The 21420-nt window shown below is 49.0% G+C and overlaps 9 protein-coding genes across 9 annotated transcripts; 4 read left to right on the top strand and 5 right to left on the bottom strand.

The window, feature by feature from the left end:
• Positions 1-401: 401 nt before the first annotated feature.
• FPRO_11072 (uncharacterized protein) lies at positions 402-3400 on the top strand (the record flags this gene model as incomplete). The annotated part of the gene is made up of 2 exons (XM_031232104.1): positions 402-2458; positions 2512-3400. 2 exons carry the CDS (start codon positions 402-404, stop codon positions 3398-3400), a joined length of 2946 nt encoding a protein of 981 aa, XP_031082075.1.
• A 286-nt stretch (positions 3401-3686) lies between these two features.
• FPRO_11073 (uncharacterized protein) lies at positions 3687-4047 on the bottom strand (the record flags this gene model as incomplete). The annotated part of the gene is made up of 2 exons (XM_031232106.1): positions 3687-3807; positions 3860-4047. 2 exons carry the CDS (start codon positions 4045-4047, stop codon positions 3687-3689), a joined length of 309 nt encoding a protein of 102 aa, XP_031082076.1.
• Positions 4048-5450: 1403 nt separating this feature from the next.
• Positions 5451-6516, bottom strand: FPRO_11074 (putative GTP-binding protein ypt1; the record flags this gene model as incomplete). Its single annotated transcript, XM_031232107.1, has 5 exons — positions 5451-5648; positions 5810-6037; positions 6098-6145; positions 6205-6328; positions 6506-6516. The coding sequence occupies 5 exons, from the start codon at positions 6514-6516 to the stop codon at positions 5451-5453; spliced, it is 609 nt and encodes a 202-aa protein (XP_031082077.1).
• Positions 6517-7810: 1294 nt separating this feature from the next.
• Positions 7811-8733, top strand: FPRO_11075 (uncharacterized protein; the record flags this gene model as incomplete). The annotated part of the gene is made up of 2 exons (XM_031232108.1): positions 7811-8087; positions 8141-8733. 2 exons carry the CDS (start codon positions 7811-7813, stop codon positions 8731-8733), a joined length of 870 nt encoding a protein of 289 aa, XP_031082078.1.
• Positions 8734-9574: 841 nt separating this feature from the next.
• Positions 9575-10257, bottom strand: FPRO_11076 (uncharacterized protein; the record flags this gene model as incomplete). Its single annotated transcript, XM_031232109.1, has 3 exons — positions 9575-9897; positions 9958-10026; positions 10140-10257. 3 exons carry the CDS (start codon positions 10255-10257, stop codon positions 9575-9577), a joined length of 510 nt encoding a protein of 169 aa, XP_031082079.1.
• A 1173-nt stretch (positions 10258-11430) lies between these two features.
• Positions 11431-12186, bottom strand: FPRO_11077 (uncharacterized protein; the record flags this gene model as incomplete). Its single annotated transcript, XM_031232110.1, has 2 exons — positions 11431-11849; positions 12114-12186. The coding sequence occupies 2 exons, from the start codon at positions 12184-12186 to the stop codon at positions 11431-11433; spliced, it is 492 nt and encodes a 163-aa protein (XP_031082080.1).
• Positions 12187-14744: 2558 nt separating this feature from the next.
• FPRO_11078 (uncharacterized protein) lies at positions 14745-15027 on the bottom strand (the record flags this gene model as incomplete). The annotated part of the gene is made up of 2 exons (XM_031232111.1): positions 14745-14894; positions 14920-15027. 2 exons carry the CDS (start codon positions 15025-15027, stop codon positions 14745-14747), a joined length of 258 nt encoding a protein of 85 aa, XP_031082081.1.
• Positions 15028-17328: 2301 nt separating this feature from the next.
• On the top strand, positions 17329-19723 carry FPRO_11079 (uncharacterized protein; the record flags this gene model as incomplete). The annotated part of the gene is made up of 3 exons (XM_031232112.1): positions 17329-17395; positions 18212-18271; positions 18465-19723. The coding sequence occupies 3 exons, from the start codon at positions 17329-17331 to the stop codon at positions 19721-19723; spliced, it is 1386 nt and encodes a 461-aa protein (XP_031082082.1).
• A 535-nt stretch (positions 19724-20258) lies between these two features.
• On the top strand, positions 20259-21325 carry FPRO_11080 (uncharacterized protein; the record flags this gene model as incomplete). Its single annotated transcript, XM_031232113.1, has 2 exons — positions 20259-20684; positions 20735-21325. The coding sequence occupies 2 exons, from the start codon at positions 20259-20261 to the stop codon at positions 21323-21325; spliced, it is 1017 nt and encodes a 338-aa protein (XP_031082083.1).
• Positions 21326-21420: the final 95 nt, after the last annotated feature.

The following is a 21420-nucleotide window of genomic DNA, read 5'->3' on the forward strand; positions in this document are numbered from 1 at the left end:
ATGGCACTTGCCTCAAAGTCCCTACTCCTCCTCTTCCATTTCTTGCCTTTCGTGAACGAGCATTCTTTTCTTCACCCTCTCTCCTCCCCAGGCCGGGATCTTTAATTACATTCATCACGTCTCATATCTGAGCGCATTTTATCATTCAACTTGAGAAATACCCTTGTAAGATTATTTCTTTATTCATTCCGATGTCGACCTCACTAATCATCGGATAGAGTTTCTTGTTTGTAATTGGGCGTGTTTCACACCAAAAGTTTCTCGGCTGCTCCCTTTCACACCCTCAAACGGACCAAGCATCCCATCAGCACAATCACTTACTTTAATTCGACCTCTCCCGTTTACTATTCCCTTTTTCTACTAAGAGATCGTCCGAATCAGTGGCGCCTCGAGTGTTCATCATGTCCGCCGACAACAAGCTCCTTGGGAGCGTCGTTGCCTTCGAAGGCCATGTAGACACGATATCAACACAGCTACGACTGCTTCCAACTTCACCACATATTCTGATACTTCCCAGCATTCAAAATTATATCTCCAATAGGGACTTAGAAAACCGTTCAGACATTCGAGTTTATGTCAAGAAAATACACGAGGCCACAGTAGCTCGTTACGAAGCTGCTCAAGCTTTCCTTCATGGTTCAACAGCAAGTGGAAGGCGACTCGTGTTTATGATCGGTGGGACCCCGAGTGCCCGAACCCTTTGTATCAGAGCCATCATGGACTACGAAACAGATGGAGACTACTACCGTGCAGAGTCGCTATTCAACCAGCTGGTTAAGGATGGAGTGGTGGGCCTGGACAATCCAGTTAGAGACTGGAGAAGGCAGGACATGTATCAACCGAAGGATAAAGGTGACCAAGAGCAGGAGCTTGAAGATCCCATAACACGAGCTATGCGAGCTGCCGACGCCTTGGACCGACAAACAGCATCACTTCAACCCTCCAATGAACTCGATTTGACCCTCACGCCTCGTCCGCGAAGTAACAGCTTGCCGCTCTACGGCTACGAGGACAACTTCGGAGATGATGCCCCATTCTTTGTTTTTGGTGCCGCGAATAAAGATGAAGGTGGGAGTACAGCTGGTGAAGCACCAGGCTGCTCTTACTCACCCCAAGCTTGCCGGTTTTCTGCGAGGCATTATGACCGGTCTGCAGGTCGCATCTATCATGATATTTCCAATCTACAGTCTCCTTCACCTAGGGCTTCTTTCCTTACATCTCCCAGCTGTATTGGCGAAGCTTACGGCTTGATGGCTGCCCCTGTATCCCCTGCCCTCGAAGGCTTGAGTCCAAGATCCGACGTTTTGAGCATCCCGTCCACAGATAATGTCGTGTACGGGGAAGCTTCATTAGTGGACATGAGGTCTCCAGGCCGCAGCCCAACTCTGTCTCGAGTCAAGTCTCTGGACAGAATCTACCCGGCCAGTCCCAGGTATCGGGATCTCTGTGTTTCTGCAGCTACTTCAGGACTTGCACGGCAACTAGAGAGCGATCCGGAGCCAGAATTGTTGAAAGCGCATCGGCATTCACAAACAATAACTACAAGCCCCAAGGAGCTCGTTTCCAACAGACGCAGCTACATAGAGGGACCCCGAACTGTTATTGTGAGAACCAATGTCCCGATCATCAAAGTGGCTCCGGTCCCCTTGGACAAGAAGCGAAAGCCTGCACGGGCATCGTACGTGGATAGAGGCACTGATGCCGAGCACATTTCTGGACGAAAGGAGACATTTCAACCAGTACTGCCCTTTATGGAGGACCTTGTGGTGCACTTCAGGGAGGAGGTACCCGAACCTTTGCTCAATTTTGTCACCCATGGGCTTAGAATGGGTCAATTTCCCGTGGCTATTTATTCACCTACTTCCGAAACAGATGACGGCAATGCTCTGGTTCCAGGAACACCTGAGTCCAACACTATCACAGACGTAAGCTGCGCAGAGAGCCAATACGAGGAGTCAGCTGCCACCGACCAATCCATCTTTTCGGACGAATATGATCCGTTCGCATATAACCAGCCCGTCTGGCCCAACAAGAAGCCTGTCCCAACTGTGCCCAAGCTCAAGGTTGCAAGACCTCCAACACCAGTTCGGACTCCTCCACCCCTGGTTTCGGATGTCGATAGCAAGTTTCATGACCTTCGAATTAATGGTCAAGAATCAGCCATTACTGTACAGAACTCGCTGCGTTCTGTCCTCCAGGAACACTTCCCTCCAGAAACTCAAGGCTACCGGCAGTTCCAGTTTTCCCTTTTGCCAGAGCTTGAAGGACTGTGGAACCCAGTATTTTGGGAGACTGGGAGTAACAATAGCCGTGGGCCTTGCCATAGAATCGACCAGATCCTAGCTATTGGAGCCCAGAGAGGTGTGGAAAGGGACTACACTTGCGTCATCACAGGAAAGCTTGAGAAGCTAGGAACAAAATGCAATGGTATGAGCCGAACTGGCCGACTGGACTTCAGGTATGTACTTGACTCTGCCCCATCTTGTGCTGCTTAAAACTCACACTGGGCAGGTACCTTCTTGCCAATGCCATGCAGGCGTATACAGCCCAGCCTTTGGCCAGCCAGGCTAAAGATAACCCTTTTGCGAATTCGTTTCTACTCGCGACTCTCATTATTCCACACCTCGAAACGTATCTTGCCCTTCACGAAGAGGTGAGGTATCTTCTCCTCGAATACCCGCCTGAGCATCTTGCGACGGTGCTGGCTCTTCAAAAGCTTGTTGGAGTGGATTTGATGAAGGTGGCCCAGATTGTTGATGCCAGCAGCAAGAGCATTCCATTCACTCATTTACGTGGAAACTCCATCACCGGCCCAGAACAAGGACCTGTTGGGCGCCTCGGGAAGACTTTTCCACAAAACTCGGGTCCTGGCTATGACGTTAGGGTTTCTGAGGCCAACTTCCTCATCACCTCAACTGCAGCTGATGCAGAAATCGCAACTTTTATTGCAACCATTTCGAGGATCCTGTCCAAGACTTCTGATTTCTATGCCCCTCAAGAGCCTCCCAAGAAGCCGTCCCCAAAGAAGTCTAAGCCGCCATCTATCACAGGGACCTTCTCCCCTTTCCCACGCGTGCCATCAGCGACTCATAGCCCGCCCATGTCCCCCGCGCTTGGCGCGTCTTTGGGAGCAGCACTATCAGGGTCATCCGTGGTTCCGAGTCGAGCCCCTTCCATCGCTGAAACAGTCAAGACAGCAAAGTCTTCCAGAAGCAAGCCAAGTCGATCATATTCAAAGCGGAAGCCTTCCGCGATTGATGCTCAGTCGATCTTAACCATGTATGTTGATGATAGCGACTGGGATCAAGAAGACCGACGGATTATGCCGCTCCTCGAGGATAAGGCCGAGAGGCGAAAAGGCAACTCCCACAAGGCACTTAAGTTCCTCGGCTTGTCTTGATTTCACAAAGAACGAATACCCATGGCCGTGGGAGAAATACGGCTGTAATGATGTTATGATCTCGCCCAATGTGGCATTTCTTTTGTTGTTATTTTTGGGGCGAGGATTTACAATGATAGGAGGCTGGAAAAGGATAAAAGTCGTGATGCTGTTGTTAATAGAGTAATGTTTGTCAATCTTTTATTCCATATACAGTCTGGGGATAGGACTGAAGCAGTTGCGGATGTAATAATAATTGCAGATTATCTTTAAAGTCGTCGGTGATTGAAGGGATTTGTAAGAATAATTAGACGCTGCTGTTGTCCTCATTGCTCAGTCTGCCCTGTCCAAGACTACCATCAACATCTACACCAGCTTTTTTCTGTGTCTTGATCTCTTCTCTGGCCTCGGCCTGCTCAGACTTTTTTCTAGCATGGCATTAGCTTCCATATACTGAACGGGCTATATATTAAGACGAACTTTTCAAGATCAGAGGTATAGTCCTCAATCTTGATATCATCCTTGCGTGGCTTATCTCTGCTACTCGTTCCCTTTACTGCATCGGCGACTTTGCCTTCTGCAAGGGTAGCTAGTTGCTCTGCATTCTCATTGTCGTTTTGGAGGGGAGCTTCGGACTGCTTTGACACTTGACTTTCGACGCTGGCCATTTTGAAAGATCGTGAAAGGCTGAGATGTGTATTGGATAAGATGATTTTATTTTGCATATATATATATTTATATATTGGTGAGAGAGAGTTACTGTGAATGAAATTCTTATGTTGAAAGTGTGCCTTGAGAATGACATCAGGCTGAGAGTGGTTGATCTATGACGTATATCGACTCGGTTATCACCGATGAGGAAGATCTTCTTGCATGAAGCGTGTGTAGCGTAGACTAAGCATCTGAGCTTTATCTTTGTGTCTTACATAAAGTGTTTACACAATGTCTTGAACTGTTTGCTTAAGCTGTATAGTTAATGGTTAAAGTTGGCGCGAAACAGCTGTGCTTGAGTTGTCTGACGCATGAGCTGTCTTGTAATCTTGTAACCAGTTGAATGCGACCAAGGACTTCAGTTGGGCATTTGAGACTTATTGGTGATATCTATGAGATATGACAGAGCCTTGGCCATGAGTTCGTTCTATGCCATGACCTCACACATTGGCTAAGGAAATATCTCTGCATGGGATACATTTCACGACGTCGACATCATAACTTGGGATATAAAGTCAGGTGGATAGGAAACTCCAACAATATTCATCACAAGTCAAGTTTAAAAAAAGGAATATTCCACCTTTATTAAGAATAACCCTTTCTCGCATACTAAAATCGATCTGAAGTACCAAAAAACCGAAAAAAAACCATAGGCGAACCAGGATGGTAAAATAGAAGAAACAACACAACAATTGATATCGGAACCCAAGCAAGATATTGGCGATTGGCGCAACTCTCCTCCATAGCTCCCAAGGAGTCAAGACGTTACGAAGAACAGAGGGCCAGGATCGCGAAATGCCAGAGGAAAACGGGGTGCGCAGATAATGTGAGACCCAGCGAATGACTGGTTGGCGGGTTGAAAAGAACAAGAACCGACGAATGCCTCCCAATACTCGAATTTGTCAAAAGTGCAAAGACACAGCATGGGGGGGGGGGATAGGAGAAAATACAGCCTGCGCACGCGCAAAACCTTCCAAAGCCATCCGCTACCATAAACACAAAATCTGCCTTCATATCTGTCGTCTCCCTTTATGCTCCCTCCCCAGAACCTATCGGTTCCCCCGCCCCGACCATTCCTGCCGTCGACATAGCAATGGAAGGGCCCGCGAATGACGTTGAGACGAATGGAGAAGGCCGTTGTTCCAGATGCCAAGGCGGTAAAGGGATAAAGTCGTGACTTGCGGACAAGAAGGGCAATCCAAGTGGTCATGATCTGGTCTATGTGCAGAATGGAGTGAGTGAAAGGAAAAAGCAAATATCGTGAGTGAACTCGTCCGATCGTGTCCCTGGCATGTTGTTCATTGTTCCGGCCGTACTCCATCATCCTGCTTCGCCAAGAGAAAGGAGAGCATCAATGCATTTAGCAGCAGCTGTTGTTGGAGGACGATCCAACGCCCTGGCCCTGGCCAACTTGCACGCTGGGCTTGGTGTTGTTGGCTGTTGTGGTGCCCATGCGCTCCTTGATCTGGCGGGCCATGGTCAGGAAAGCCTGCTCGACGTTGCTGGCGTTCTTGGCGGAAGTCTCAAGGAAAGGAATTCCCAGGCTGTCGGCGAATTCCTACAAGTTCACGTCAGCTATGGTGTTGCTGTGGGTAGTTGTCGCAGCCGAGGGTGAAATTTTGGTGACAGGGGCATTTGAGCGTTCAGGCGCTTAGACGCATGTGATGGGCGACCCGCTAGGCTGCGACATTCAGAGTACCAGAATAAAAAAAAACTTACCTTGGCTACGCTGTACTCAACGACCTTCTTGTCTGACATATCGCTCTTGTTGCCGACCAGCAGCTTGTTGACACCCTCAGTGGCATATCGGTCAATCTCCTGGAGCCATTGCTTGACGTTGTTGAATGAGTCCATGTCGGTAACATCGTAGACGACGCAGATGCCGTGGGCACCACGGTAGTATGAAGAGGTGATGGTGCGGAAACGCTCTTGACCAGCGGTATCCCACTTGAGGACAGGTTAGCATTTGGTTAGGTGGCCGGAGCCCGCGCGAAGGGTGCCACATACGATCTGAAGCTTGACGGTCTTGCCATCGAGCTCTATTGTTCGGATTTTCTGAGCGAGTGTTAGACGATAGGCCAGGTAAGCGAAAGTGTTGGCGGGGGACAACGCACGAAATCGACACCGATGGTAGAGATGTAGGACTCGGTGTAGGTGTCATCAGCGAATCGCAGGAGAAGACAAGACTTTCCAACACCGGAGTCTCCGATGAGGAGGAGCTTGAAGAGATAGTCATATCTAGTTGGTGTCAGATCCAAAAATTATCTCAAAGAGTCGCATCTCGACAGCGGTAGCAAAAGGAAATCGCATGAGGTTGAGTCGTGGATGGCAGGGCGTAACTCTGAAGCGATAGTCAGCATGGGGGATAGTTCCATCAGGAGGTTATCGCAAAGGAGGCGGAGAGTGGCGTACTACTCAGGGTTCATGTTGGCGGTGGTTCCTTGGTACGCAGTAAGACAAGAGTCCGGTGCGAAATGTGAAGGGGTGAGGCTGGAAGGACGGACTTGTCAAGGCGATGGAATGAGATTTGGAGATGAGTTGATGGGAGAGAAAGATTAAGTTGAGGATGGTTGCAGAGGCTCAAGAAAGGTACGTCAGGGAAGAAACGTAACGCCAGGCAACGCCAGCACCGCCTAGGAGAGGGAGGGAATGATGGGGCAGCTGACAGGCGTGGGTCACGTGATGCTGTCAAAGAGAACAAAGACCTGAGTTACAAAGTCAGTCAACGTGATACTGAGTTAACGGGTAGAGGCAGGGAGAGCATGTGCAGCAAATAAGAAATGAATGAAACCAGAGGGTACGTCACAAACGAGGTTTATTCGTCGATTTAATTTTCTTTGCAAGGGTAATCTGCTGGATATTGCTTGTTCTCATGCAATTGCAATATACTTGAAGATGTCGCAGCGCGGTTTACCGATATAACACTATCGCTTGTTGATGCAGACTTTCCCAAAACGGATCATTTTCCAATAGCAAAAGAAGAGCAAACATCGGAATGAGCAATGCATCATTACTTTGAGGGTCTGCCTGCTTCGCTCCGTCGTCGGGCCTGCGCTGTAGGCATTCGTTCATTCTTTAACATCTCATCATGAGGCTGTTGATGAGCCAAACGTGGAGCCTGTGCCGTCATTCACACGATTCAAGTGACTTGGCATGTCACAAGTTGATACATACTAGATCAACTTCACCGCCTTCTGCTTTAAGAGTAAGAAAGACGGCATATATTCCCTATTGCAAGCAGATGATCTCTAAGAAATGTCAGATAACGCCTTATCAGTGGATCCTGCTTCATTCCAGCCTCAATTCTCCCATTTTCTCCAGATTCCCATCCTGTTCTCTCCCACTCAAATGATCCCATCGCAGTGGAAAAGACCCGCCCCGCCACATCCCGCTCCGCTGTCAATTTGTGGCTGTGGAGTCTCGATCACCAACCAATCAAGTCCAGCATTTCACAATTATGTCTCTTCCCTACACTTTACTGCTGCTAGATACTTCCGAGTCTACCCATTAATTAAGCCATCGCAGAAAAAGTCCAAAAGTGGACATACCTTGAGGTTCCCAACCATCCAAGCTACTAGACATCGGCGACACCTCATTATTACCAACTCACCTTGATTCTGTAATATTCTAGGCCCTCTTTAATAAAGTCACCCTTGGCTTCGTCTATCAAACTTCACTCTTGATCCATGAATCTCTCCATTCTCCTGCGGTGACCTCCCAATGGCCGCGCCCATCCGATCCAGTCTAAGCCGTTCCGGCCGGACCTCTGTTGCCTCTATTCGCAGTCTCTCCAATGCTCGCCCGGCAAAGGCACAGGTTCAACCCGCCACTGTTAGAGAACCTAAACCTTCTCTTCCGCCTTCCGATGCCACTCTTCTCGAGGATTATCTAAGGCGAGGCGCCTTGTCGAGGACATATTTCGATGCGACAGGCGTGCGATGGGTCGGATCTGGCGATGACGGACCAAAGGACCCCAATAAGGCGAAGCTAGGGAAAAGTACGTCACTGAGGATATTCCGATGTTTGTATCACAATGCTAATTTGCTATAGCTCTGCGAGTTTTGCAAGAACGATTGCCAACGCTTTTACTACACCCTCTTCCTCACGACATTCTTGCGCCAAACATCGCCCTCCATCTTTTCCCTTCCACGCACCCTCACCTACCAACCGTCTCCGGCCGTGTCGCCTATAACGCAGCCCTCTGGACCTCCCCGATAGCATGGAACCGCGTCCCTATTCTCGGCAATGTCTGTATCGAAGTTCTCGCGGAGCGCATGACAACGGAGCCCCTCACATTCTTACCCCGCCGTGCTGGGGCGATACCCGAGCAGCTCGTGGTCCGCTGGTGCGAGAAGCGAAAGGGTTCAGATAGTTCTTCTGATAGAGGAGTAATCGCCCGGTCCCTGCCGTTTGGTCGGGGAGTCGACCCAGATAAAGCATTCACGGGACTGTTTGTCTTCGATTTCGATGCCGAGGGTCGGGTTCTAAGCCATACTATTGAGCAGGCACAAGCTGGTGGCGATTGGGAAGCTGGAGTTGGTGCAAAAGTTGTCGGTCTGACTGACTGGCTCCTCGGAGGTTGCAAGAACCCCGGCACTCCTATACCAATGTTTGAGCGAGTGCGAAGACGACGATCCATCTAAACACTCACTCTGAGGTGGACAGTGATGATATGACCTCAAGGGGTGTGCTCTCTTAGAAAACGAGAGAGGTTTACGGAAGGATACGACATCACGAGAGGCGTTTCTGGTTGCATCTTGATCATTGCCAGCGACTTCATGCTGGTACGTGTCGCGGGGGTCTTTGTCTTTAAGACAGTGTACAACAATCAGCCATGAGACTCCACACACATTCAGATTTTGTATAGCCTTGTAAATTAGCAACTAAAGCTCATTTTTAGACAATGTCTTGCCTTTAAACCATTCATGTTACCAGTCGTGTGCAATGGCATGTTCACGGTTAGTGCCTCAAATTCGAATCAAGCTTGAGTTGTGCCATTGATGTATTTTGGGAAGTTCCTTCTCCATTCATAATACATGTGGCTATTACGAGTATCATAAAGAGAGTAAAATACGATATCATGCGTTACGAAATTCTGAGGGAAGTCCAGAAACGTATTCATGAAGCTTCACGTGAGTTCATATCTTAACAAGTGTCCCTTAAGGGGCTACCTTAAGCTTCCCAACCGGAAACTAATACCTCATAATAGTAGACCATCAAGTGCCTCATGGTAGCAAGCATTGGATGTAGTGTCGTGAAGCTCATATATTCATACGCGCTATCTGCCTCTAACCTACTATGTCGAGGCTTTTTAATTCCTGAAGAGCCAGCCCATTCTCAGGCCAGCATCTCCTTGATGGTATATAGGCATTTCACAATATTCTGCCCAAAAGACCATCAGCCAGAGCACTTCGAAGCGTCCGGCAACCTAAGCCTACTTCCAGGCCTTGTAATTTGAGATAAACACCAATATACAAACGTAGTCTAGAGCACGATCTCGCCAATGTTCTCTCCCTCAAAGCCCTGCTTCGCAAGCTTCTTGACTCGCGCCTTCTCCCTTGCTTTGTCGGCGGCTTTCTTCTCCTCTGCGAGCTTCTTGACAACGTCTAGCTCACCGGGCTTAAAGCCAGGAGGCGGGTCATCATCTCTGTCGAGGTCGATTTCACCAAGGAGGAGCACGTTTTCGCCTCGGACGAGGAATATGCCGTGGTTTATATCGGCGTACAGACCTGTTGGTCGATCGCTGCCTGCTGACTCGGGGGAGGGCGCGAAGATACGTTCGACGGTAGATTGGAGGACGAGATTGGCTGATTGAGGTCAGAAAAGGGAATGTTCTCCCTGCAGCGATTCGATTCCCTAAAACCCACCGAATTGATCCCAGCTTCTTAGCACGCCGATGAGTTTTCTCCCATCGCGCAAAGCGACCATGAGCTTCTCTGCAATTATACAGTCGTCAGCACACGATCCTTCCTTCTCCCTGCTTCTATCGAGTCCAACCCTTCTCATGAACCGGAAACAGGAATAAACTGGTACCATGGCGGAGTCGTACTGTCTGTGAGATCCAGGAGCTGCGCTGCAGTCGTGAACATCTGCGGCGGCAACTGGGGGAGCGGTTGCGGCGCACCGCGGCCCTGTGGAGGGGTATCGGCGATAGATAGGTTCTCCATGATGTCGTGATGGATTGAAGTTGGTGGTATTTTGTGATGTCTTTTTGTGGTTGCGAAATTCTATTGATCCATGGAGGGTTCTTCTATGGGCTCATGACATGAACATTGCGAGGAGATCGGTTGCAGGGGTCGAATAAAGGGAAGTTGCTCTAGGTCGTTGATGCTTTGACGTTGATCTAAGGTGTTGCGGTTCCTATTGCGGCAAAACAGCGCTATAACGATAGGGGCTATTTAGCTGCATATCGCTATAAAACGCCGAATTCAACAAAACATGGCATCAATTTTCTGACTTCAATGCGGGGCATTTCAGAGAAACAGATGGAGGGGCATCCTCATCTTGGCGGGGCAGAAAATCAAAAGGTTCAGGGAACGGAACAAGCAAGAAATAAGCATCCATGACAAGGTCTTGGCCGCAGTCTCTTAGTGGTCGAGAGCTGCAGCAGTGACTTGCTTGTGCGTCATTATATGCCATTCGGCAAAAGGTTCTTCTTTTTTTTATGTCTCATTATTTTGGTGATCTTTTTACTCACTCTCACCCAGCTTCAACTTGTTTAGATGCGCTCAAGTGAGGGGAATCGCCAAGTTTATTCAACTCCACCATGACCAGGCGAGTTACTAAGATTTCGTCCCTCTCTAACGGGTGGACTTATGCGCATATTTGCCTCCCCGTCCCGTCGGTCTTCGGGCTAGACCCTGATAAAAAAGCAAGAATCTGAGGGCAGCCAACCTTTTGTGATGCTTTTCCGGTCCTATCCATGAATTGCAATGAGATAACCCTCTGATCTCGATGCTCGCACCTTTATATGCCGCTCAAGTATCCCACCCCGTCCGAATTCTTAGATGTGTAAAAAAAAACAAGTGATACTCTATCATGTTCCAGCCTAAACGCCTTGGGATGGATGCACATTGTAGTCTCTATATAGAGAACTGAAAAATAGGAGGTAAAAGAAGATGCGCTTCGTAACTCAACCCAAATTGAGTTTCTGAGACGAGCACGTGCCATTCCTCTCATGACAAGGAAATTGAAAGAACTCTGTGGAAGTGAAGATGTATCACAATCCACTCAACAGCCAGGAGACGAACCCATGTCGTCGCGACCGAATGGAGGGCCGTTCAAGGATAGAGATTGGTTACTTCCAAGGTCAGGATTGCGCATGAGAGGACGCTGTGAGGCTATTGACGGTTTACAGTAGACCGTTGTAAGGCCTCCTGTAGCTCTGGTCTTGTTGATAACGCCTCCCATGCCTGGGCAAATGTAAACCACTGGCGTTCTCGCTTGTGGGATTCGGGCCAATCGTCGTACTCGCTAGTTACTGTGCCCTCAAAGAAGTGGTATCTTGACCGATCTTTTGACGATTTTGGCGCACGCTTCTCATCGATGTCACCAAGATCATAAGTGATCTGAACAGTGATGCCAGCTTCTTCCCAGGCCTCTCGCTCAGCGGCCTCCTGGCAAGTCTCGTCAGACTCCCAGCCGCCCTTGGGCAGCACCCAGCCTTTGCGCCGGGTAGACTGAATCAATAGGACATAGTTTTGATCGGGAGTGAGAGGCACGATGCCAGCGACGAGACGTTCGCCCTTAGTGTTGTAACCTACATAAAAAGAAAAGTGTCAGTGGTGAGATCTTGAGATTATCGATTTAGAACGCGGACTGTCGGAAAGTTGTCCAATTGTGCCCAGGCGAGCGTAGGAAATTATGGTTGGATTCAAATCCATCACACCACAAAAATGGGCAACAAGGATGGTATAGAAGATACCAAGACATATGCTTTCATAAAAAGCCAAGGAGGTCAAATGTGCCGAGAAGGATACTTTCAAACTGAAAACATTGTATTGCGCATCAGGTAAAGACTCACGTTGCTTGCTTCTACCCACTCGTGACTCCATGGAACGGCCACCGCCCGAGTCGCCAGAGGCAGAACTCGACATCTTAGTGGGAAGTCGGGGCGGAGAGTGACGGCGGGAATTGGGAGGAATGTCGGGGAATTTGGTCGAGCGAGAACAAAAACAATGATGTTCGTGTATCTCGAAAGGCGATGATGCGGGCAAGAAAGCTTCAAAGGTCCTCGGAAGTAGCGGAGGAGAACGGATGTTCACCCCTGGGTCGAGAAAGAGAGAGAGAGAGAGAGAGAGAGACGGGAACCTGCGATGGGCGGGTGGGTGGCTTTCAAAGAGCCTTGAGAGACATCATTGTCGAACAGTGAATAGTTGGTAAAAGTCTTGTGATCAAGTGAGGTGAGGATGAAGAACAGAAGTGGCCGTGGCCTGCGCCAGAAGGTGCTGGTGCTTGGTTTTTGGTCGGGGAGAGAGCCCAGACGCTCCAAAGAGCTGGGCTGGCGATGTGATATAAACTGCGAGATGATGGAGGTGTGGGCGCGCACGCGCAAAACGTCCCAAGTTTAGCTCGAAGGGGCAGCGGGCGACTCGGCGGATCTCTCTCTCTGCCTGTCTGTCTGGCGGAACCCGCAGAGCAGTACGTACCTACTGACTGTAGCACTGTACGTAGGTAGGTACCTACCTAGCTTAAGAACAGAATAGACCCGACTGCAGCGAAGAGGGTTTGGCCTGGCTTAGGTTGGTTGGGGGGTGTGTAGGTACGGGGAGCACTGGGCGCTCGGCGGACAAGTCTTCTTCAAGTAGGCTAGTGACAGCAGACAGGGACTGGAAGCGGAGGGGAAAAGCTGGATCCTCGCCTGCCCAGGGATGGAGTATGCGTAGCGTGTCAGGTCAAGGTACAGATCTCTGTGTGTGTGTACTCCGTACAGTGCTGTGATGTAGTGCTTGCAGTGGGCTTTAGGCCTAGACTTGCCCGGCCAAACGGTACCTAGGTGAATGGATGGTGGGCGGTGGCACCCTGTAACAGTGAGTCGCTGAAGCGTGGAGTGTGGAACTGAGGGCTTTCGCTGGGTCAACCGATGCGAGGCAAACTTTGATTAGAAATGGGGATAATAATGGAAGCCGTGAACGTGAGAGGCTCCCCTGTTTGAGTTGCCGCGGCGTTTACCAAAGTGACTTTGTATTGTGTTGTGTTGGCTGACTGATACCGATGTGATAGTTGGCCGTAACGTTGATGGTCAGAAGCGAAGAGGCTTGGTTCGAGTTGAGGAGTCCCACGCCAACGCCTTTTGTAGCAAAGGCTGAGAATCAAAAGCTTACGAGTCGGGGACATGAGATCGATCGGTGACAGAGAGGTACTGTTAGGGTGTCGAACTTTCAAATTAATGGTAAGGAAGTGTTATTTCATCCATACGAACATAGTAGCCAGCCGCTCGAAATTATTAAGTACCTGGATAAGGATTGCTAGGGCTGTGCAGGGTAGGCGCTTTTGTGACGGTTTGAGTATCAAGCAATATTCGAAAAGCTTTCGAGTGATCAAGAAGAGACCGTGTATTGGGTATATCCCTGAATTTAGAAGGCTCTTGGCCGAGAGCGACTCCTCAATTGCCAGGCCCAAGTAAGAAAGGTACAACTTGTCAACAGGCACTGCAATCAAGAAATAAAGGTGAGATGAGTCTCCGTGTAGGTAATCTTAAAACCACCTCATGTCTTGCGCCATCCAACTAACAAAGGAGACCAAACTGACAACAGCAGGGTCTGTTGCCTTTATACTCGAGCCCATCTCGATAGGCTGAGGGTGCATGGATGCCCATATTGTACCAGCACGAGTCTAAAAAGCTTCTTCAGAGTTGAGAACTCGGACTGTAATAACAATACAGGGCTAACCGATGGTATATTTCTCAGAGAGGTAATGGGCGTGGGAGGTTGCTGTGAATGCATGACGGAATGGGAAATATATCGTGGGTGTTTGTCCTCTACTCCTATAAGCCAATTATTGTCGTAATGCCACGCCCCCAATCTGCTTCTGTTGGAAAGTCTCGGGGCCCTTGAACCATGAGAGAACAGGAGAACCGAGATGCAGATTAATTGAATCTGGCAGTTACTTGAGAAGATCTCGACCCTCATACCGGTAAGAGATTACAAACCAGAAGCAGATACTCCTATATTAGATATTAACCAGTGCCCCATCTTGTCCCGCAAATATAAGTCCAGGGCATGAGATGGGGAAGTATTATTATACAGTACAACAGCGATGGGCTTCTTATTAATCATGGCCATGACAAAACGTGTGCTTTGTGGTGCCACTAGTTTGTCAAAAAGTCCTTTACAGCATCCCTTTGTGGCATCTGCAGCAGAAGTATCTGAGAAATCTTGGAAGTTAATTAATAAAAGTTCAAAAGCTTAGACCGGTGAGATGCAGGGTGGTTTATTTAATGTGAAGGAAAATGAGGTCGATTAGTTTCAACGTCCAGTAGGTGACAGCCAATGGAGGATCATCACAACCCCTCCGATGTAACAATCAACATTTGTCGTACAGGAACGAGCCTCAGAGGAGAGACACTGCTTGACCACACACCCGCCAGTTTCGTAGCTTCTAGGTTGGCATTGAAAGCGGTCTCGAGTCGGCATATCAGCACGCGGACGCAGGTCTACTTTCGTAGCGTGGGGTCATCCATGCCATTGGCAACGACGGAGGGACGGGGCTGCAGCTTCAGCATCGTAAAGACTTCAATTTGACCTCTTCTCAATTCACATGTTAACAATGATAGGTTCATCGTCGTCCACGGGCAGCTCCTACGCTGTACCACATTAACCCTGACGTACGATGCATGAAGAAGAAGCAGCACGAGAGGGGATGTGAGGGGGAGGGGTAGAATGCGCTTGTACAAGGAGAGCAGCAAGCATTGGGTCCATCCCACGGATGGAGCACATAGTAGGTATCGTGAAAGCGAGGCGAGAGCCCTTGATCTTCACTGCTGGAGTCCTAACTTAGTGGCCGAAGTGCGCATAATAAGCACCCTTGACAATGGCGATCATTGGAAGAGATAATCTGATATTCTTCAACATCAGTTCAATCACACAAATCAAGCTGCAGCTCAAGATATAAACAGACGTCATGTCGGTTAATAAGCCTCTGCCAACTTGAATGTTACAATGCATGTCTAGCTCGTCTATTTTAACGCCGGACTCCGTTCCCTCTCAACAATACCTACCTACTCGACAAGCAAGCTTTTGCTTCTCGATGCCTGGTCTGGCAAAAAAGCTCGTAGCGTCCCTAGCTCGGCAAGCGTCCTTGGACATGGAGTCTTCCACAACCAGTTCCCGGAGACGAGACCGAGAAAAGGCCCGCAAGTCGGGTGATAAAAAAACATTGGTTCCGTGATTGTCTCGAGGCGAGTCCAAAAACTGCCAAAAAAATCTGCAGAGCAATGGAGCAAATACAGCAAACAAGATGCAACACACTAATGCCGTATCGTTGCTCGATTGGCCTGGGACCGTCAGTTTGAGACTAGTAGACCTGTAGGTTACTTTCTTTTCGTTTCACATGATTCGTTGCACAGCGACTTTTTCTCTCTTTGGCTGCAGCATGCAAGGAATAATAGAATGCACTGTACCTGTAGAGAGGCTAGTCATCAACGTTGAGGGATTGACCACCAAAAGCCAGGGCAATCGATTCCTCCAATCATATGTCGTTGTTTATGCTCTGAAGAGACAGGTACTTTTTTGTTTATTATTGAGGATGAGATGAGATGAGATGACAGACAAGTGAGAAGGTTGGTGACACAGACTCAGCCTCAGCCTTGTATCGAATCTGGTCCCGTAGATTTTGAGGAAATGCTGGAGAGGTGGGAAGTCTTCCTACTGGATACGAGATGGACCTGGGATATCCTGTCTTGTAATCTGTGCACTTTCTGAGAGCAAACTTGAATATTTGCAGTCGGATTTAGCAATGAGATTGGCTTTAAGCATAGTGTACATACCTACATATCCTACAACAGAACACCGCAAGCTTGGATCTCTGATTGCATATGACGACTGCATGTGAATTTCGATATTGCTAACAGCACTGCAGCTAATAAATGCTCCTTTCATGAATTATGAAAGGTATCGGCAGAGAGTTGGTTGCCTAGATAACTGTAGCCCTACCTGTCTAAGGTAGGTATTTTGGGTGGCCACCTGGAACAGCACCCCGCCATTGCAATTGAAGCTGCAGCTTCCAGTGGTTGTTGCCTTGCTTGGATCTTGCCTACCTTAGCGGAGCTGAGCAATAGTTGATCTCATTCATCATTCATCATCCATCTTCAGCCTTCAGCTATCTTTCTCATCTTACCTAGCATAAAACCTACCGTCTCCCACGTATTATCTTTCATTTTTCTCTCTTGACATTCTCTCGGTCAAACCTATATGGGGCACCATACCAACCCAGAGTATCCGTAGCTTCTATACGATATCGGAACTTTGCCGTGGAGTCTACATTCTACCGGCTGCCCCTTTGAAACCGTTGAACAACATCAGCCTACAGCACGGTCAGGTCTGGTCTACAGGTGTTGCACACCCGTCAATTTCTGTGTCCTTGAACCCCTGTTCGACTATACTAGCTTGGTCGCCTAAAGTTAGATCGAAACAGGTCGATTTTGGTCAACTCTGTTGCACATGCGCGCACACGATCACATCCCTCACTCTCAGCGCCAATCCCTGGATATCATCCGCAGCCAGCGTCTCGTCATCGTCGTTCGTGTGCACCCCAAATAACCAACTGGGTTAATCGACTATTCACCAACCGCAGACACAACATCCCACGCTCACGCATTGAGAGGGGGAATCAGCAGGCACGCGATCGCAGCTGTCGTCACTCGTTGAACCTCCCTCAACAAACTCACACGCCCCCTCCATTCTCCGTTCTCCATCTCCAAGGCTCGGGAGTCTGCCCCTCTCTCCGTCCTCCTCCTGCTCGAGGGACCTACGTGCGTACGGTACCTACCTACGTGTGGTAATTTAGTACCTACCGTACCTCACGCAACGACTTGCCCGTCTCGGATAGCCTTACTCGCGCCTCGTGGGTAATTTAAACTCCTCGCTGTGGCCCGTGAGAAAGGTTCGGCGCCCCTCATCCGCCGTACACCACCGTCATCCTTCCGTCTCCGGCAAGACATCATCAGAGCATCTCACATATAACCAACAGCCCTTTGAGGAACACGACTCCAGTTGTGCAGTGCAGGTTCAAGGTTCACAATGGAACCCAGCGGCATGCACATCCCTGAAGATGCGTTGTTGCAGCACGAATATATGACCCCAATTGGTGAGTGCTTATTCCCACGTTCTTCTCCAACCGATCAGCCCCGTGGTCTAATGCCGGCCTGTCGTTGGTTGCCGGCGCCTGCGCTTAAGCTCCGTCGCGGCCGGTCCCCGTCGCGCCCCCGTTTTCCCCGTCCGGGACAAGTTCGTTCCATTATTCATATCCATTTCACTTGACCCTTCCTTCACAATTAGTTACATGGAGCCCGAGGGCATCCACATCCACGTCAATATCAATCCCAATTTAGCCTGCAGACGGCTTCCACTTTGGTCAATGACAGACAGTTGATCATAGTCTCATGTTCAACGGTTCCGCAATCTTGGTGGTCGTGCGTCAAGGATCAATGCCACTATCAATTCATTAGCACTCCTAGCTAGCTTACGTCTGCTCACAAGTGTGGGTGTGTATCTCGACTCGAACAAACCTATGTCTGCCTCTTCAAGCATGCATATTTGGCTTGTTTCTTTACTGTATTCACCAAGTTGTGTCTCAGAACCATTCCCTTGAATTCAAGATTCCTGGCCTCAATGTTGCTTAGCTCAGTAGTGTCGTTGGTCTTTGTGTAAACCACCAATAAAGGCCCGAATCACAAACGTTGACATTTTATATATGATGAGGTGTGGCAAGGCAGCTTCAGGGTCAATGTATTATGCTATATCAGACGTCAAGTATCATTTGGTTATTTTCCACTTCGCTTTACATGACCTGGCTTTCTACTCCCCCACGCATAATCTCCATCCGTTGACATCTCAGAAGAAACCACCCCCACACAATTGCCGTTTGTGCCTTTCCCTTCACCGAATGCTGACTGATGCCTAGGATACTTCAAATCATCAAAATGCGGTTACTGTGGGAAACGTGACAAGAGTCAGTCAAAACGTGAATTTAGCCTCTGCACCTCCCAGTACCTTTTGACCACCCCAAGACTCACATACACTTACGTCACGAGACACCCGTGATTCTACGGCCGTGCCATCGATGGTTATTCTGAAGTTCAGATTGATCACATTATATAAGCACTTGGGTCACACGGTCTCTTGAACGTAAGGCTAACTAGTACGTGGGATTATAGGCTACGCTTACCACGCAGTGGCAACTTCTATGAGTCCTGCGTTCTACCAAACTCTCCTTGACAGATACTGGAGACGTTCAGGCACTCTCATGTACCGGCCCGATCAACGTCGGTCATGTTGCCCACACTACACTATTCGTCTTGATTCCAGCCAGTTCAAGCCATCCAGAGATCAACGGCAGACCGTCAACCGTTTCAACAAGTATGTCATGGGAGAGGCTTACATGAAAGAAGCGGCTCGTCTGTATCCCAAGTCGCGTCATGAGGCTAAGAAACGGGATAATCAGTTTGATCTCGTCGAACGAATTCATGAGGCTGAAGAGGCTAACTTGAAGAACCCTCCTGAGGCTGCCCATAAACTCGTCGTGACTCTAGAGCATGACGATTGTACGGACGAGAAGTTTGCTGTTTACCAGAACTATCAGGCGGTAGTTCACAAGGAGTCTCCAGATGAAATTACCAAGAGCGGATTTCGACGCTTCCTTTGTGACTCACCCTTGAGGAGAGAAACAATGGTGACATCCGATGGGCGTAAACGTCGCCTAGGCTCGTATCACCAATGCTACAGGCTAGATGGTAGGCTGGTTGCCATTGGAGTGCTTGATCTTTTACCCGAGTGTATAAGCTCAGTATACTTTCTTTATCATGAAAGTATTTACCAGCATGCGCCAGGGAAGCTTGGTGCACTGTATGAGATTGCCTTGTCCATCGAGGAGGGCTATGGCCGGTGGTATCCAGGCTATTATATACACGGTTGTCCCAAGATGTGGTACAAGATTGATTACTCACCTCAGTATATTCTTGATCCTGTCTCATTGACTTGGGACCCACTGGATCGAACTGTGTTGGATCTCCTCGACAAAAAGCCGTACTTGAGCCTTTCACTTGAAAAGGAGCAGGCCTCTTGTGAAATAGAACAAAGCTCGGCGTCGCCTGCCAAGGATACAAACGAGAGTGACAAAGTGGAGGACAAAGGTTCTGACTCTGCAGCATCGGATGAAGATGACAGCAACTGGTTGTTTTCCACTGGGATGCCGGGCATACCTCCGATATCCACGGTCGCCGACTGGGATATGGATCATATCGCTTTGAAGATCTCCCCGAGACCTCCATTATATGAGACCTGTAATCTCGTCAGCTGGGATGAACAGGGGGTCGAGGAATATCCAGGAATGAGAGCTGGTGTTGCTGAGCTCATCGCAGCACTTGGCCCTGACTTGATGGACCGGGTTTGCCTGGACTTTTCCCGGAGACGCTAGGCGATTTCACGACTGAGATGCCAATGGGAACTATAAGTGTCAAGAAACGATTTCTGTTCACATCTTGAGGCTAAATCTTGAGGATCAGCTCAAAAACTTGACATATTTCACCGCTCAACATAAATGGCTACGTCTAACGAAAGAATGTTTCAATGAAGAGATTATGCCACTTAATGAAAATCTGAAGAATGAATAGACGTCTCGATGTTTTGATAAATACTGAAGCTATACGATATACTGTAGGTAAGCAGGTAGTTAGACTGACACAATTGATTGGCGGTGGAGCTATGCTTCCCAAGCTTCCACCCCACCATCTCCAACCTCAGCCAGCCCACCACACTTTTTGCCTTGCCTTATCTTATCACTCACCTCGGTGAAGGACGAACCTTTTCCTTCTACACCAAAACCCAGCGTCATTACTGTTTCGAGTCGCATCTCCCTTTCAAGCGGCCAAGCGCGCTGGATTTCATACCTATTTCAGCGATTCGTATACAGTCTTGTCTACTGCGGATTTGCGCCTACCATCATAATCATCATGGCGTCCCAGGTAAATCTCTTCTCGCCAGCCGAACTTGCGTATCTTCACCAGTCACTCTCGTTACATCCTCCAATCCGCCCCGATGGACGCACGCCGACACAATTCCGTCCCTTGACAGCAGAGACGGGTGTTCTGCCTGGTACAAATGGTAGCGCGCGCGTACATTTCGCCGATGGCACGGAGGCCATTGTAGGAGTCAAGGCTGAGATTGAGAAGACTGGAGGAAGCGAAGAGCAGCAGGACGAAGAAGACCGAACAAGGGGTGACTGGCTCGAATTGGCAGTCGAGATACCAGGACAGAGAGATGACGAAGCCTCGACAATATTCCTGGCAGAAATGTTGAGAGAGGCGCTATTGGCAGATAATGAGTTTGCCAAGAAATTGAGAATCAACAGAAGGTTTCACTGGCGACTATATCTCGACGTATGTGCTCATAATACAAAGAAGTAAACGCGATGCTAAAAGTGGTACAGGTTCTACTAATATCTCCTCCGCTATCATACCCTCTCCCACTACTCTCACTTACAACACATCTTGCTCTTCTGGCCACCCGTTTGCCCCGTCTCAAGTCCGAAGGCGACGAGGATCCTATGTTTGACGACGATTGGGAGGCGTCGACATTCTTGTACCCTCGCGATGGTGCTGATGCGGCAGGTTCACGACCATCAATCACACTTCTCGTGGTTGCGATTGGCGACAACATCATCTTCGACCCTGCAAAGGAGGAATTGGCTGTCGCGGAGACAGCGCTGGCCGTGTCTGTGGCGGAGGTCCGTCGAGTCGCCGCTGAGGGTGACATGGAGGTTGACAAGAAGAGCCGCGAGCTCAAGTTGTTGTCTATCCGAACCATTGACCCACCATCAAGGCTCACACCGCCCGGAGTGCCACATACGACGAATGGAACTGCACAAAAGGGAGAGGCCCAGACAGCCGAGGGAGTGTGGAAGGCACCATTGGGTGGAACGAAGTTCGGAGTAATGGACAGTATAATACAGGCTGTACTGGAGAAGGGAGGAGTTGCGGATGAGGTTTTGGAGGGCCTGGAGGGTGTCGAGCTCACATGAGACTACGTATAAATTCAATATGGGTGTGATAGAAAACTACAAAGCCTCACCAGGCTGGATTTCATGTAATCGTACAACGTATGATCCCTGGGCAT

Source organism: Fusarium proliferatum (assembly GCF_900067095.1).
Source record: "Fusarium proliferatum ET1 genome assembly, contig: FPRO_scaffold005, whole genome shotgun sequence".
NCBI lineage: Eukaryota > Fungi > Ascomycota > Sordariomycetes > Hypocreales > Nectriaceae > Fusarium > Fusarium proliferatum.